Here is a 15177-nt window from a genome sequence, read left to right as displayed (position 1 = left end):
GCCATTTTGAATTTTAAACAAGAAAGGAAAGCTAACTTAGGGCGGAGCCGAAGTTGATATACCCTTGCAGTTTAGTCGCATTCCGCTAGGTGTCGCCACGCATCTTATATTATTAGATATATAGCGGATCGTACATAGTCGGCTGATCCTTATGAAATTTGGCATATTGAATTATTTTTCCCAAAGAGTAATCTTTACCATGTCCCATCTTTCTAACTTTAAAAACACCAAAGGTATGCCAATTCCGATCGTTCTATGACAGCTATATGATATAGTCGGCCGATCCTTATGAAATTTATATTATGTACATAAGATATTTTGGTCAAATATAACATGTGTGGAAAGTCTCAACCCTCTAACTTTAAAAACACCAAAGTTATGGCATTTCCGATCAATCAGTTATATGGCAGCTATAGGATATAGTCGACCGATCCTGGCCGTTCCGACTTATATACTACCTGCAAGGAAAAAAAGGATGTGTGCAATGTTTCAACTCGATAGCTCCAAAACTGAGAGATTAGTTTGCGTAGAAACCGACAGACAGACAGACATACAGACAGACAGACGGACATGCTCATATCGACTCAGGAGGTGATCCTGATCAAGAATATATATACTTGATAGGGTCGGAGATGTCTCCTTCACTGCGTTGCACACTTTTGACCAAAATTATAATACCCTCTGCAAGGGTATAAAAACCAACTTCAGCTTTGGTATCATCGACTCGAATAACTCCTAGAAAAATGTTTCATCAAAATCCATCAAGTTTTTCAATCTTATGTCCGCCATATTGAAAAACTGTCGCTGGGCTAGAGGCCCATGGAGCCACCACCTTCGCCGCTACTGCAGCCACCATCGCCACCCCCGGTACCGTTTCCGAGCAAGTTACTGCTAGTGCCGCCGTTGCTGCTGGCCAGGTGGTTGCCCTGGCAGAGTTCTGCCGTTCGCGGCACGCTACTGAGCGGCAGCGCACAGTGGTTGCGCCCATAGGCTAAAAATAAAAAAAGTCATAACAACAAAAATATAGGAAAAGTAAACAAATCGCTTCTAAATTGTCCAAACTTCTTTGTGGCTTACTAGGTTTGTCCGGAAAATTAAACGTTCTTCTTAAAAATAGAATTGAAGTTGAGTGAAGGTGTTTATTTTCACAGCGCAGATTGCGCGCATCGCGAATTTTTCATAACAAAACCGAACTTTGAAGTGGTCAGATCATTTATTACGTATCCAAATTTAAAATATTTGTAATGGATTTTGAAGTTCAAGGTATTTTCTAAAATTTGAGATATTATAAAAAATCGTGTATAATGTTAAACTGTTCTTGTTATATTAATTTGAAAAAATACATGTTTTTTGTCTATTTTTTGAACGTCTTTTTCATGTTTAGTTAAAGTTTTAGTTGTGATGCCACGAAATGCCACAATTAAGTTATATACCAATGTGTTCGTCTGGCTCTTAAGGTAATAAATGTGTAAATTTTTTTTGCAGAAATTTGCAGATGTGCTTACAATCGTGCAAATTCTAACACCCTCTTAACTTTATCAGGGTCAGTTTTGTACTACAAAAATTTATTTTCGCTTGTGGGGTTGTTGTTCTGTTGCTTTGTCCTTCGCCTTTGAGTTTGTGTTTATTAATAGATTTGCATATAATACTTTTGATTTATTTTTTGTTTATTCCATTGCTTTAAACTTTATTAAGTTCCTCTTATAAGTGTGTTTTCTCACGTTTATATGCTTTTAATGTATGGTGCAGCGAAGAGGGCTTACAGAATTTTATGTTGATGAAGTCTTATAACTCTTTCTTTATACAAATATAAGTAAACATCAATATTTAGTTTGTTTTTTTAATAGTAAGACTTCCCTCAACTTAATAGTTACGTAAAACTTCTTAGGGATTACAATTTAATGCTTGTATTTAAAGGTAAAATATTTAATTTTATTATTGGAAAAAAAATAATTTTATGAAAAATCGCGCCATTGGTTTGTATGGAAGCTATACGATACGATTTCTTTACACTGTGTTTAGAATACTTTTATAGATTTTTGGAAAAAATTTCATTGCGATATCGCCACTAGAAATATTTTTGGCGCGGCACCATACAAGCCCAACCACTGTCGATGGTTCAGTTATATGGCAGCTATAGGATATAGTCGCCCGATCCTTATGAAATTTTGTAGATTAGATATTTTGACCAAATATAACATCTGTGGAGAGTCCCAACTCTCTAACTTAAAAAACACCAAAGTTACGGCATTTCCGATCAATCAGTTCCGATCAATGGAAGCTATAGGATATAGTGGTACGATCTGGTAAATTTTTTTTATAATATATTTAGAATACTTTTCTAGATTTGTGGTGAAAGTTTCATAGCGATAGCACACCTATAATTATTTATGGCCGCGGTTCCATACAAGCCCGACCACTGTGCAGCGTGCAGTGGGCGTCTTCACGGAGCCCTTATGCTACGGGTGGCCGAGCTGGAGACCCGGCTCACCATGCCGCCGCTGTTAATGGGTGGCGCTTTTATGGATCTTTATTGGGCCCTTTATTGGGCATTATGTGAGCACCTTCGGTGCTATGAATGTTGCATGTGCGACAGGGTGGGTGTGACAAATGAACCGACAAACAGCAACAAAACACAAAAAAATGATCAAAATATGACACAAAAGCACTCAGCTCAGAGTTCTGACTAGACAAGCCCAATACAAATTAAGCTGCTCGCACAAGAATCTAATGAGAGCGAACTATTCTAAGATAATGGTCCAGGAAAATCAACCCACAAACTCAAATTACCGTGCCAAATGATGAAGTCGTATACCCTAACCCTATAATTTTAACATCATTTTTGGTTTTGAATTAAAATAACAAGAAAATCTACAAATTAGTTAGCCTCTACAATGTGAAGTTTCTTTTGAGGCACTACACCAAAAACAAACAATACTTCAATGAACAAACTGCCTTTATGGTCAATGCGATTTTTCAATGACCATGTTTAATCCAAACCGATTCGTTAACATCGGGGATCCTCGCTAAGGACAGATTTGAGTTGAAAAAGTTGTGCTCTAGCATTTCTGAAGAGCTGCCCGACGTGCAGGAAGAAGATCAGAAGTCGTTCCTAAAGTTTGATAATGGCAGCAATTTTAGGTAGACTCTGGGCCTCGCTTAGGATCCTGAGACTGATCGACTATTTTCGTTTAATGGACCGAAACTGGAGTTATCTGGAGCAGGATTGTTACCTCTATTTATGTCGAAAGTAGCTTAGTTGAAGGTATATGCTGGGAAGTATTTCTGCTGATGCGATTCTGCTGTGACGCTGTCCTGGATTCCAAAGGACTCATCCAGCTTTAATGTTTTCATGGCCAATCGAGCTTCGACAATTCAGGAGTTGCCTAGAACGATAGAATGGCTGTATGTAGCTATGTCTTTGGCCGGATCGGAAAGATCGGTCGACTATATCCTATAGCTGCCATATAACTGATTGATCGGAAATGCCATAACTTTGGTGTTTTTTAAGTTAGAGGATTGAGACTTTCCACACATGTTATATTTGACCAAAATATCCTATGTATAAAATTTCATAAGGATCGGCCGACTATATCCTATAGCTGTCATAGAACGATCGAAATTGGCATAACTTTGGTGTTTTTTAAGTTAGAAAGATGGGACTTGGTACAGATTACTCTTTGGGCAAAATAATTCAATATGCCAAATTTTATAAGGATCGGCCGACTATATACGATCCGCTATATATCTAATAATATAAGATTCGTGGCGCCACCTAGCGGACTGCGACTCAACTGCAAGGGTATATCAACTTCGGCTCCGCCTGCAGTTAGCTTTCCTTTCTTGTTTGGACAAGTTTGGTCTGTTGCATGTTGACGGTTGGGTACAAAATGTGACTTTGGACTTTGGATCATCCAATTATACTGCCCAGAAGTGAATTCCAGTCATTCTGGCTTAAATTCTTGATTTCCACGGTGAAATCTACATACGGAACCTCGCTCTCTAATAGTTATTATTCCATCTCAAAACTGGCCGCGACCAAAAAACACAAAAATATCCATACATAACAAAAAAGTCAAACACTTGGGCAAGATTTGTTGTTTACAAAACTTGTTGTTTACGAACAACAAGGAGACTCAAAACATCGAGCTATAGAGAGAATGTTTAGAGATAGAGAATCCAGATATATCAATATAACAAATAACACTGAAAGAAATCAAGCCCCATATAAAAAACGGAAAAACAAAAAATATCATCGAGATATGAACAAACTTATGGAAAAAGGCTCAGCGTACTTCCAGACGCAATCCTAATTTATATTAAAGACTTATGCAATGGAATCTTTAGACTACAATACTTCCCATGAACAATGAAAGTTGCGTAAATCATAGTCGGCCGATCCCGGCCGTTCCGACTTATATACTGCCTGCAAAATGAACATGGATGTCTGCAAAGGCTTAAGTCGATAGCTTTAAAACTGTGAGATTAGTTTGCGTAGAAACAGACAGAAGCACTTATATCGACTCAGGTAGTGATACTAATCAATAATATATGTATATGCTGCAAGGATAGAAAAAGTGCTGCCAGTCAGAAATAAACGGTATTATAGGACTGCGCTTGCAGCGAACACAAAGGTCAAGGAACCGTAGATGCTACTTGTCTGTGCGACAAACTATAGAACACTCACGTTGGGGCCGTAATTTAAGTGGCCATGCGTTTTTGACGGTACCAAAATTACGTAAATTAAGAAACAAAACCGATATAGAGCATCGAAAAGAAGACTAGCTTTTAAAACAGAAAAAAATGCTTTCCGTATATGTGTAATACACATTGTGTATGTATTAAATTACTGGACCCTTACAAAGACTTGGCTTTTCGTCCTAACAATGGGTGTTTTTAAGAAACTTTTATTAATGAATATAACAATATAATTTATATATGTATTTTGGTTTATAAAACTATCAACAGCGTAAATCGATTGCCAAATAACTTTTTATAACCTTTTGAAGCTCTCATATGTTATTTCTTGTTTCATAAAAGATGACATGATTTTTTTTGTTTAACATATTTTCTTAGGTTTAAGTAATTTAGCAATTTGGTGATTATTGTGTTGTGATAGAAGAATTGGTGTATGAAGAATTGTTTTAATTAAATGGAACTGTCGAGATGGACAGATGCAACAACACAATTTGATGAGGTACCAGTTTCTTTTTGAGGTATTTTTCCCATTTGCATTAGAAGCTCTTCTATACGCTCCGTTTTAACCTTAATAATATTTTCCATATGAGCTAATCGTTGTTGATAGGCGTCTATTATTACATCTTTAGACTGGCTATCACGTGCAATTTTTTCGTATAGTGAGTAAAGAATCATTTTTTGCGGCATTTGAACTATACCATCACCAATTTGCTTATTAATTACAACGGTTTTGACTTCGTCATTTTCTTCCCAAGCCTGTTCTTGTCGCAAAATGGCATTACGTTCTTCTACCAACCGCTGCCGCTTCTCCAATCTAATAACTTCATGTAACAACACTTCTGCTGCCCCATTTATACCGTTAGCCAGGAGTTCCATAAACTCTTTACTTAGTGTCATGTTAAACTTAGAGAGCACTTTAAAGTTGAATGTTTCCCAGTTAGCCAATTTCAATTGAACACTATTTTTTTTCGGATAGTTAAAGAGATCAATCAAGCGAGGATAGTCACGTTTTAATAATTCAGCAAGTGGCAAAACATCAGAAAACTCTCGCCGTAGCCTGTTTGTGCACACACTATTTTGTCTTAACCATTTATATACCTCTTCCACTTCTTCACTACTTAGGTTCTTACGTCCAATGGTATGCATGACTGTATAAAAACTTTTGGTCAATCGGTTATTCGTATAAATAAAAAATAGTTTAATTTTCAATTCTTGGAAATTTTTTTATGTTTGTTGGGCCAAGTAAATTCTAAATCAAAGCTTGCTTATATTGTTAAGATTCTTACTGATTCTTACACTCCAATTCTGAGTAGGGACAAGAGAATCAAAACATTTCTTGTATAGAAAAAACTATATACATACTACTAGTACTACAAACTTGCAGTTGAACATGGATTTCCATATGAAAGCTTTAAGAAATAATAAAATTTCTTTGACAGTATGCATCGGGTATAGATCCAAAAGTAATAAAAAGTGTTTAAGATTACGAAGATAAAAAGGTTTAACGAATAGAATATTTAAAGGTAGAAGTATAGAAGCAAAATTCTAGTCACCCCATAATACTCTAGAGATATTATTCTGCATATGTGTAACTACATTAGCAAACGAGAGGAGAATAAAAGTCCTTCTACTAAGAACTTTAAATTTTAAACTTGTTTGTAGATTATGGCTAATTACCGTTGGTAATGTTAAACAGAAAAATTACAACCAGCATCGTTCTACGTTTTTTTATTTAAGGTAAGTTAAATAATAAAATTAAATAAGAAAGATTTGCATCGCAATTAAGTCTTATTAGGGCGAAAATCCTGGGCCGGTCCTTTTTAAGAGAGTTTTGGAAAGCTTCATTCCACGCTACGGTTTCTATATGCAATAAGGGGGAAATTCCCAACCCCATAAAGTATATATATTCCTGATCAGCATCACCTCCTAAATCGACAAATACATATCCCTCAGCCTGTCTGTTTCTAAGAGAACTGGTCTCTCAGTTTTAAATCTATCGTCTTAAAACTTTGCACGCATCCTTCTTTCCTTTGCACGAAGTATATAACTTAGAACGTCCTGGGTCAGACGTTCCTGACCTGACTATATGTAATCGCTGTCATATAACTGATTGGTTCGACATAGCATAACTTTGATGTTTTTTAAGATGAAGAATAGGACACCCAATCTTACACAGATTGGGATTATTTTGTGCCGGAAACGGCACAGCCTTGGTATTTTGAAAGATAGGTGGGACTTTTTCCAATAGTTTTTTTTATAGTGAAACTATCAATCAGTTATATATATAGGATATAGTCGGCCGATCCTTATGAAATTTGGCAGGTCGAATTATATTCGCCAAAATAGAATCTTTTCAAGTCCCATCTTTCTAACTTTAAAAACACCAAAGTTAAGCAATTTCCGATCGTTCTACGACAGCTATTGGATATAGTCATCAAACATCATATGATGTTTCCGATCAATCGGTTACATGGCAGCTATAGGATATAGTCGACCGATCCCGGCCGTCCCGACTTATATACTGCCTGTAAACAAAAGAAGGATGTGTGCAAAGTTTCAACACCATAGCTTTTACTAGTTTGCGAAGAAACCGACAGACAGACAGACGGAAATGCTTATATCGACTCAGGAGGTGACCCTGATCAAGAATATATATACTTTATAGGGTCGGACTGCGTTGCACACTTTTGACCAAAATTATAATACACTCTGCAAGGGTATAACAAGAAAGGAAAGCTAACTTCGGGCGGAGCCGATGTTGATATACCCTTGCAGTTAAGGTTGTGACATTTCCAATCGTTCAGTCTTATGGCGGCTATAAGACATCGGCCGATCCTGATGAAATTTGGCAGAACAATCTTATTTGTTTGCCCAAAATGGAATCCGTACCAATTCCCATCTTTCTAGCTTAAAAAACAATAAAGTTATGCCAATTCCGATCGTTGTATGACAGCTATAGGATATAGTCGGCCAATCCTTATGAAATTTGGCAAATCCTATTATTTTGTCTAAAAGAGAATGTGTACCAAGTCCCATCTTTATACCCTTGCAGAGGGTATTATAATTTTGGTCAAAAGTGTGCAACGCAGTGAAGGAGACATCTCCGACCCTATAAAGTATATATATTCTTGATCAGGATCACCTCCTGAGTCGATATAAGCATGTCCGTCTGTCCGTCTGTCTGTTTCTACGCAAACTAGTCTCTCAGTTTTAAAGCTATCGAGTTGAAACTTTGCACACACCCTTCTTTCCTTTGCAGGCAGTATATAAGTCGGAACGGCCGGGATCGGTCGACTATATCCTATAGCTGCCATATAACTGATTGATCGGAAATGCCATAACTTTGGTGTTTTTTAAGTTGGAGGGTTGAGACTTTCCACACATGTTATATTTGACCGAAATATCTTGTGTACAAAATTTCATAAGGATCGGCCGACTATATCCTATAGCTGTCATAGAACGATCGAAATTGGCATAACTTTGTTGTTTTTTAAGTTAGAAAGATGGGATTTGGTACAGATTCTATTTTGGGAAAAACAATCTGATTTGTCGAATTTCATAAGGATCGGCCAACTATATCCTATAGCTGTCATATAACTGATCGATCGGAAATGCTATAACTTCGTTGTTTTTCAAGTTAGAAGCATGGGAGTTTCAATGGATTCCTCTTTTGGCAAAATAATTCGATATGCCAAATTTCATAAGGACCGGCCGACTATATACGATCCGCTATATATCTAATAATATAAGATGCGTAGCGCCACCTAGCGGACTGCAACTCAACTGCAAGGGTATATAAACTTCGAAGTTAGCTTTCCTTTCTTGTTTTAACTTAAAAAATAACAAAGTTTGACAATTTCGATCGTTGTATGACAGCTATAGGATATAGTCGGCCAATCCGTATGAAATTTTGTACATAAGATATTTTGGCCAAATATCCCATGTGTTGAAAATCCCAACCCTCTAACTTAAAAAAAACTCCAAAGTTATGACATTTCCAAGAAAGGAAAGCTACAATGCAATACAAAACAGTACCTTTCCTTGGGTATGTCACTCATTCAGATTGAACGCATACAGCGCAGCTACAAGCACATTTTTTTTAGGGAAGCTAGCCCACACATGAAACCATGTATGTGAATGTGGGAGCACGCATACATATAAAGATCAGTTTAACCGAGGAACAACTTTCTTGAAGATGCGCTGTCTGCGACTGAATAACCAAAAAAGTTCAGATTATGAGCGTAAGAATGAGAGTAAGATTCTCTCTGGGGCCATTTTCGTTGTATGAAATGTCTATATATTGTATGGTCAGTGCTGCTGCCCAATTAAGAATTTTCCTTCATTAAGTGAAATAGACCTTGAATTGTAAACGTCACAACGATCGAGAATAAATTTATAATGTGTGTATATTACACAGTGTAACAGTGATTCTGAACTTTTAAAGTGACATAGTAGGAATTGTTTATCTGGTTGAGTATAATACAAAACCGTGTATAAAATATTTTTAACACCCTCAAAATCTTGATTTATGGTTAAAAAACCGTTTTTCGGGACTTTTTTGCGCTTAAAAATTCCTAAACGCGTTATTTTAAACCGATTTCAAAATTGCCGGTGTTTTATGAATAAGAGCATATTCCTTTCTTATACACACTGTTTCTCCGGAGCACTCGTTCCGAAATTATAACGCTTTTCCCAAAAAAAGTTAATTCAACCTTGCGAGCACTATAAGAATAAGAGCATATTCCATTCTTATACACACTGTTACTCCGGAGCGCTCGCAAGGTTGAATTGACTTTTTTTTGGGAAAAGCGTTATAACTTCAATAATTTTCATAATTTTTTTATGAAATTTGTCTCGTTTTATTCAGAATTAATGAGACAACATTGATATGTGGCATGAATGACAGAATTTTTGTACGTTGTTCCGAAAAACTGGCGTCAAAATCCGAAAAACACGAATAAAAGGCAAAATTTCAGTTTCTTGTGTAAAAATCCTTCTTTTTAAAAAATTGGAGAAAATTGGACAATTTTTAAAAAAAGTGTCCTTTTTATTTAAAAAATTGGAGATTTATTTTTGAAGTGAAACTTCTTATACGACGCCGGAAAATGTTGCGTCAAACGTTTAACGCTCCAGTGGAGGGAGAATAGCGTTGAACGCTTAACGAAACTCGGAAGGAGAAGAGGAAAAGAGAAAGATAGAGTGCGAGAGAGAGAGAGAGTGAATGAGAGTAAGGTAGCGCCAGGCGCATGCGCTGCTATGGCGATACACGTAGCGCGTAACAGCTGCCTAGACTAATATTAGTGCCTATGCGTGAGTGCATCAAGCGTCCTATGTGTCGAAAATTCTTTTTCTTATTCTTATCTCGTATTTTGTTATTAAAGTGTTTCCCATAATTAATTCGTGTTCTATATAATATTGACGAACTACTTGTAGTATTAGTACAGTGAATAGTGATTCAAACAAACAATAAAATGAGTGACAGTGAAAATACGCATAACACAGCGGATTCCAGGTTATGTGGTGGTACGTTTCTCTTGAATATTTCAATTGTCCATAACAGATGCACCTTGTGGATCATATCATCTTGAAATTAATATCAATTGGATTGGCAAAAATTTTAATGGTTTGATTTTGAATTGATTTTACAGCGGAAAAAGACAGTGCAGCCGGTGTTTTAAGAGGAGGGAACAGAGCACAATATTATCGTGAATACCGAGCACGAAAGAAAGCAGAACGAGAAAAGGAGGAATTGGAGATGATAGCTGGCGGTCAATCGAGGAAGAGGAAAACAGCTGCGGAATATCAGAGAGAGTACCGAGAGCGTAAAAAAACAAAACGTGAAGGTACATTCAGTGATTCAACGTCTGCTGTTCCATCAATCTCTGCGGGAGCATTTATAACTACTGATTGATGCGGTATTTGCGAGAAATATAGATAAAATATTTTATCGTATTTTAGTTATCATAATCCAATTGTAAATATTATAGATATGAATCCGTCAGAACCCAGAGATGATCATTGATTTGGACTTTGCTTTATAATAAATTTATAAAATGTGAATTGAAGAAAGTGTTGGTCACTCCACCTTATTTTTATCCTTTCCCTCCCGGGAAAGGATAAAATCCTTTCAATCCTAATTAAAAATTCCATATAAATATTCGCACCTGCCTAATCAAACGAATAGGAAATACAAGCGTATTTTGTTCTTGGATGAGAAGCTTCACCACGGGTGATTAGCTCAGATGTGGGTATTTTTGTCACTAACAAAAAAAATAAATAAAATATATGTATGTAATAGCATGTTTGCTACGTTCGAAGTATATACAGCGTCGGTTATCTTTTTAGAAAGATTGCTGCAAACCAGGATGGTCATCATAGCGAACATGCTTAGCTGCAAACATAGAGAGGTGTTAAACGCAGGAATACAGGAAGAGGGGGATTATGCTAATGAGCCAATTAGTGCAATTCCTTTACATAGTCTATCCGCGGTTTGCACTTAATGTTTTATTGTCGCAGACTTGCGATAAGCAGCCGTTGCCCATTTTTTTTTTTTTCGTTTTTTCATATTTTTGTGCGGTGCCCACTGCATACGTACAGCCCATCGCCCGTCCAACCGACCGAGGGACGCTGCCGCGTAACGTACGGCGTACGGAATCGCAGGAATAGATCCGAGATAGTTAAGCGAAGAGTAGGAGAAAGATATCATGAGGAAGAGTGTTGCACAGATAAGGTGGTTAATATAAGCGATTTAAGATTGTTAGTAGAGTAAAGTGGCAAGATGTGGTAGAGACCATTGTAGTCCGAACGTAATACCCTGAACGGATCGTGTTGGGAATATGTCAAAACTACAATGGCTGAGGAGTAGAGGACGAAAGTTTCTAGTCCTTCTACTAGAAACGTTAAAATCTAAACGTGTTAGTAAATGCTGGCTGTCTATATTTCCATAAATAAGATTGTATAGAAACATGACACCCAGCATCGTTCTACGGTTTGTTAATGATGGTAAGTTGATTAGTAAAAGTCTACTACGATAAGAAGGGAGGTAAAGATTTGCATCCCAATTACGTCCCCTAAGCGCAAAAGTAAGGAAGTTCTATTGTGCAGATTCAATGTAATCTTGGTGTACTCCATATTGAGGACTCCAGACACACGATCCATACTCAAGAATCGGACGGACCAGTGATGTATATAACGTTTTCGTTATGTACGGGTCATTAAATTCTTTTGACCATCTTTTAATAAAACCAAGCACACCCATAGCTTTATTAACCATGGTAGATACATGGTCGGTAAATTTAAGTTTTAAATCTAATAGGACACCTAGATCGTTAACCTGAGTTAATCGTTCTAAGGCGTTCCCATAGAGAAAGTACATAGCCTGGTGAGGACTAGATCGGTAAAAAGACATAAGTTTACATTTCGATCCATTAAGCTTTAGGTTATTTGCTACACCAATTTTGAAGTTTATCCAAATCGGACTGAAGTCTAGACTGGGCGCTAGTGAAGGCATAGCTTAACATCATCAGCGTACATAAGAAAAAGTGAATTAGTTAAGGCAAGGGGCAAGTCGTTAATAAACAATGTAAAAAGTAGGGTCCAAGATGGCTTCCTTGGGGCACCCCAGATGTGGCGCGGACTAAACGCGAGGTAACATCTTTAAAGAAAACACGTTGGGTTCTCCCTGATAAGTAGCTCGAAATCCACATAAGAAGATCAGTTGGGAATCCCAAAAGACTGAGTTTACTGAGTTTATAAGAAGCGAATGGTTAACAGAGTCAAATGCTTTACTGAAATCAGTGTATATGACGTCTGTTTGTAAGCCATTCCGGAAGCCATCCGTGATAAAAGATGTTAGCTCCAATAAGTTAGTAGTGGTGGAGCGGCGCTTCATGAAACCATGGAGTTATTATTGAACTACATAGGTGTTGCAAATGTGGAGTGATAAGTTTTTCAAAAAGCTTTGGAATTGCTGACAATTTATAGATGCCTCTATAATTAGCAGCGTCGGATTTTTTCCCTTTTTTATGCAGCGGAATAATGAAGGATTCCTTCCACATAAAGGGAAAGATCGAAGTTTCCAGCGATAGATTAAAGAGTTTAACAAGCGGTTTGCACAGTGCCTCGACGCAGTACTTCAGAACACAGGTACACCTGGTACTCCATCAGGGCCTGGCGAATACACGGGCTTAACCTTAAGAAGATCCGATAACACACCACTTTGATCAAAAGATGGGAAAATATAAGGTTGATATTATAAGTGTAAGGCTGAGCTAAACTGCTGCTAGGTGAATAGGCAATTTGAGGATTATTAATGTGTGAATATGTTAGATATAGTTTTACATAATTGTCTTTTGGTCTTAACTTATGCGTCGTTTCTGCTCTATTTGTTGCTTAAGACTAACTACCCGCAGCTTTATTAACAGTCTCCTCTACTATTCGATAACAGATTCTGTTATCCTACATTTGATTGCTGCTTAGCTGTTTACATTCGGCCTTTCCTGATAAATTCTCAGCGTCCTCGCGAGATTCGTAGATGGGGTCGTCCTTCGAGTCATCGTCGTCATCTTGGTCATCTTCTGGAAGTTCACACCAGCGCTTCATCTTGTCGGATGCATAAACCGACTTATAATGTCTCTGCTTTCGTTGGGCCTGGGGGATATCTTCCACTAGATATCGCTCGTTCGGCAACACCTTGTTGACAATAAAAGGTCCTTTATAGGGAGGCTCCAATTTTCTGGAAGTACCCGTGCTGCTTGGCTCGTTCTCCACCAGTACAATATCTCCTAGCTTATATTGTGTGGGCTTAGCGTGTTTTGCGTCATACCGTTTCTTGGCTGCAGCTCTTTGATCGTTGACTCTAGTTGCAGCGTCTGCTCGTAGCGTATCTAACTCGACATCTGTCATCAGCCTCTGCTCTTAATTCTGGATCACGCTGGTCAGGGTGTTCTTTAAAATATCTCTTGGCTCGTATCCATAGAGAAGCTGAAATGGGGAACATTTAGTTGTGCTATTTACCATGGTATTAATGCTCCACTGGATAGATCGTAGCATTTCGTCCCATCGCTTATCGTTTTCATTCGAAGGCAGTAGCATGGACAAAATAATTCTGTTCGTCCTCTCTGCATGACCGTTGGCTCTCGGTGTCCTTACAGCGTTAAGGATGTGCTTTATGTTTTTCGACTTGCAATATTTTTCGAAATCTTTCGAAGTGAAGGCGGTACCTCGATCAGTGATAATTCGTCCTGGCATTCCCAAGTAGCTCGTAACCTCTTGCAGGATATCCAAGACATGTTTAGTTGCAGTACTTTTTGTTGCTCGAACTATAGTAAACTTCGTAAAGGCGTCGACAATAACTAGAATATGCTCATTCCTCTTTGAACTCTTTGGAAAAGGTCCTAGGTGATCCATGTGTACCGTATAAAATGGGATAGGCTTAATGTCATCGTAATGATACTCTCCTTCTTGGCATCCACCTGGTATTTCGCATTCGGGGAAACCAAAACAAATTAAGAATGCGCTGCATTGTTTTCTCTGTGCTCATGTGTCCTGCTTTGTCGTGGCATTCGTATAGTATAAGGTATCTTAGCTGTTTCGGCACAACCCATAGCAACTTGTCGTATTTTCGAAATAGGCGATTTTGCTCTATTACGTACTCGTCGTTCTCGGTTTGCTTCGCACTTGTCATATCCGCTACGATGTTCTGGATCTTCTCATCTTGTAGTTGTATCGCGAATAACCAGTCAGCTTCGTCTATCAGGGTTTTGGAAATCTTCAGACATGCAGTCTCCATTTCATGTGCGTTTTCAAAAGGTGCTCGGCTTAAAGCATCAACGTGGCACATCAGTATTCCAGCTCGATGTACAATCTCGATGTCATATTCTTGAATCCTTAACCACCATCGTGCAATTCGGGGTAAAAGTTCCTTCTTATCCATTGCAGATTTCAGGGCATTACAATCGGTAACTACTCGAACATTTTTACCGTAGATATAATACTTAAATCGCTCCAACGACTCGACGACGGCTAGAGCTTCCAGCTCATAACTGTGATAATTTTTCTCAGACTTAGACGTTGCTCGACTAAAATAAGCAATTGGCTTTAGTTGACCCTCTTCATTTTGCATCAGTACGGCGGCCAAACCCACAGCACTGGCATCTGTGTGTAATTCGTGTTCAGCATCTAGGCGATAGCTTGTGATAACAGGTCTTGACGTTAGGCTTCTTTTCAATTCGTTAAACGCGTCCTCTTGGCGCTGCTCCCATTTGAATGTTTGTGCATTTCGCAACAGCATACGTAACGGCTCTGATATAATAGCGTATCCGGCGACAAATTTTCGAAAATATCCTGTCAATCCTAAAAACTGACGTACTTCGGTGACATTGGACGGTGTGGGGAACATGGAAATGGCATTCGTCTTTACTTCTCCTGGGCTGATACCTCCATCGTGAATTTGATGTCCTAGAAACGTAATAGACTGCT

The 15177-nt window shown here is 38.0% G+C and overlaps 1 protein-coding gene across 1 annotated transcript; it reads right to left on the bottom strand.

Moving 5' to 3' along the window:
• Positions 1-4872: 4872 nt before the first annotated feature.
• Positions 4873-5983, bottom strand: LOC6503389 (sperm flagellar protein 1). The gene has a single exon (XM_001967591.4). The coding sequence runs from the start codon at positions 5842-5844 to the stop codon at positions 5149-5151; it is 696 nt and encodes a 231-aa protein (XP_001967627.1). The 5' UTR covers positions 5845-5983; the 3' UTR covers positions 4873-5148.
• Between the last annotated feature and the right edge of the window lie 9194 nt (positions 5984-15177).

The sequence above is a fragment of the Drosophila ananassae genome, unplaced genomic scaffold (genome assembly GCF_017639315.1).
Source record: "Drosophila ananassae strain 14024-0371.13 unplaced genomic scaffold, ASM1763931v2 tig00000126, whole genome shotgun sequence".
NCBI lineage: Eukaryota > Metazoa > Arthropoda > Insecta > Diptera > Drosophilidae > Drosophila > Drosophila ananassae.
Note: the sequence above shows the minus strand (reverse complement) of the source record. Positions and strands in the feature narration are given on the sequence as shown.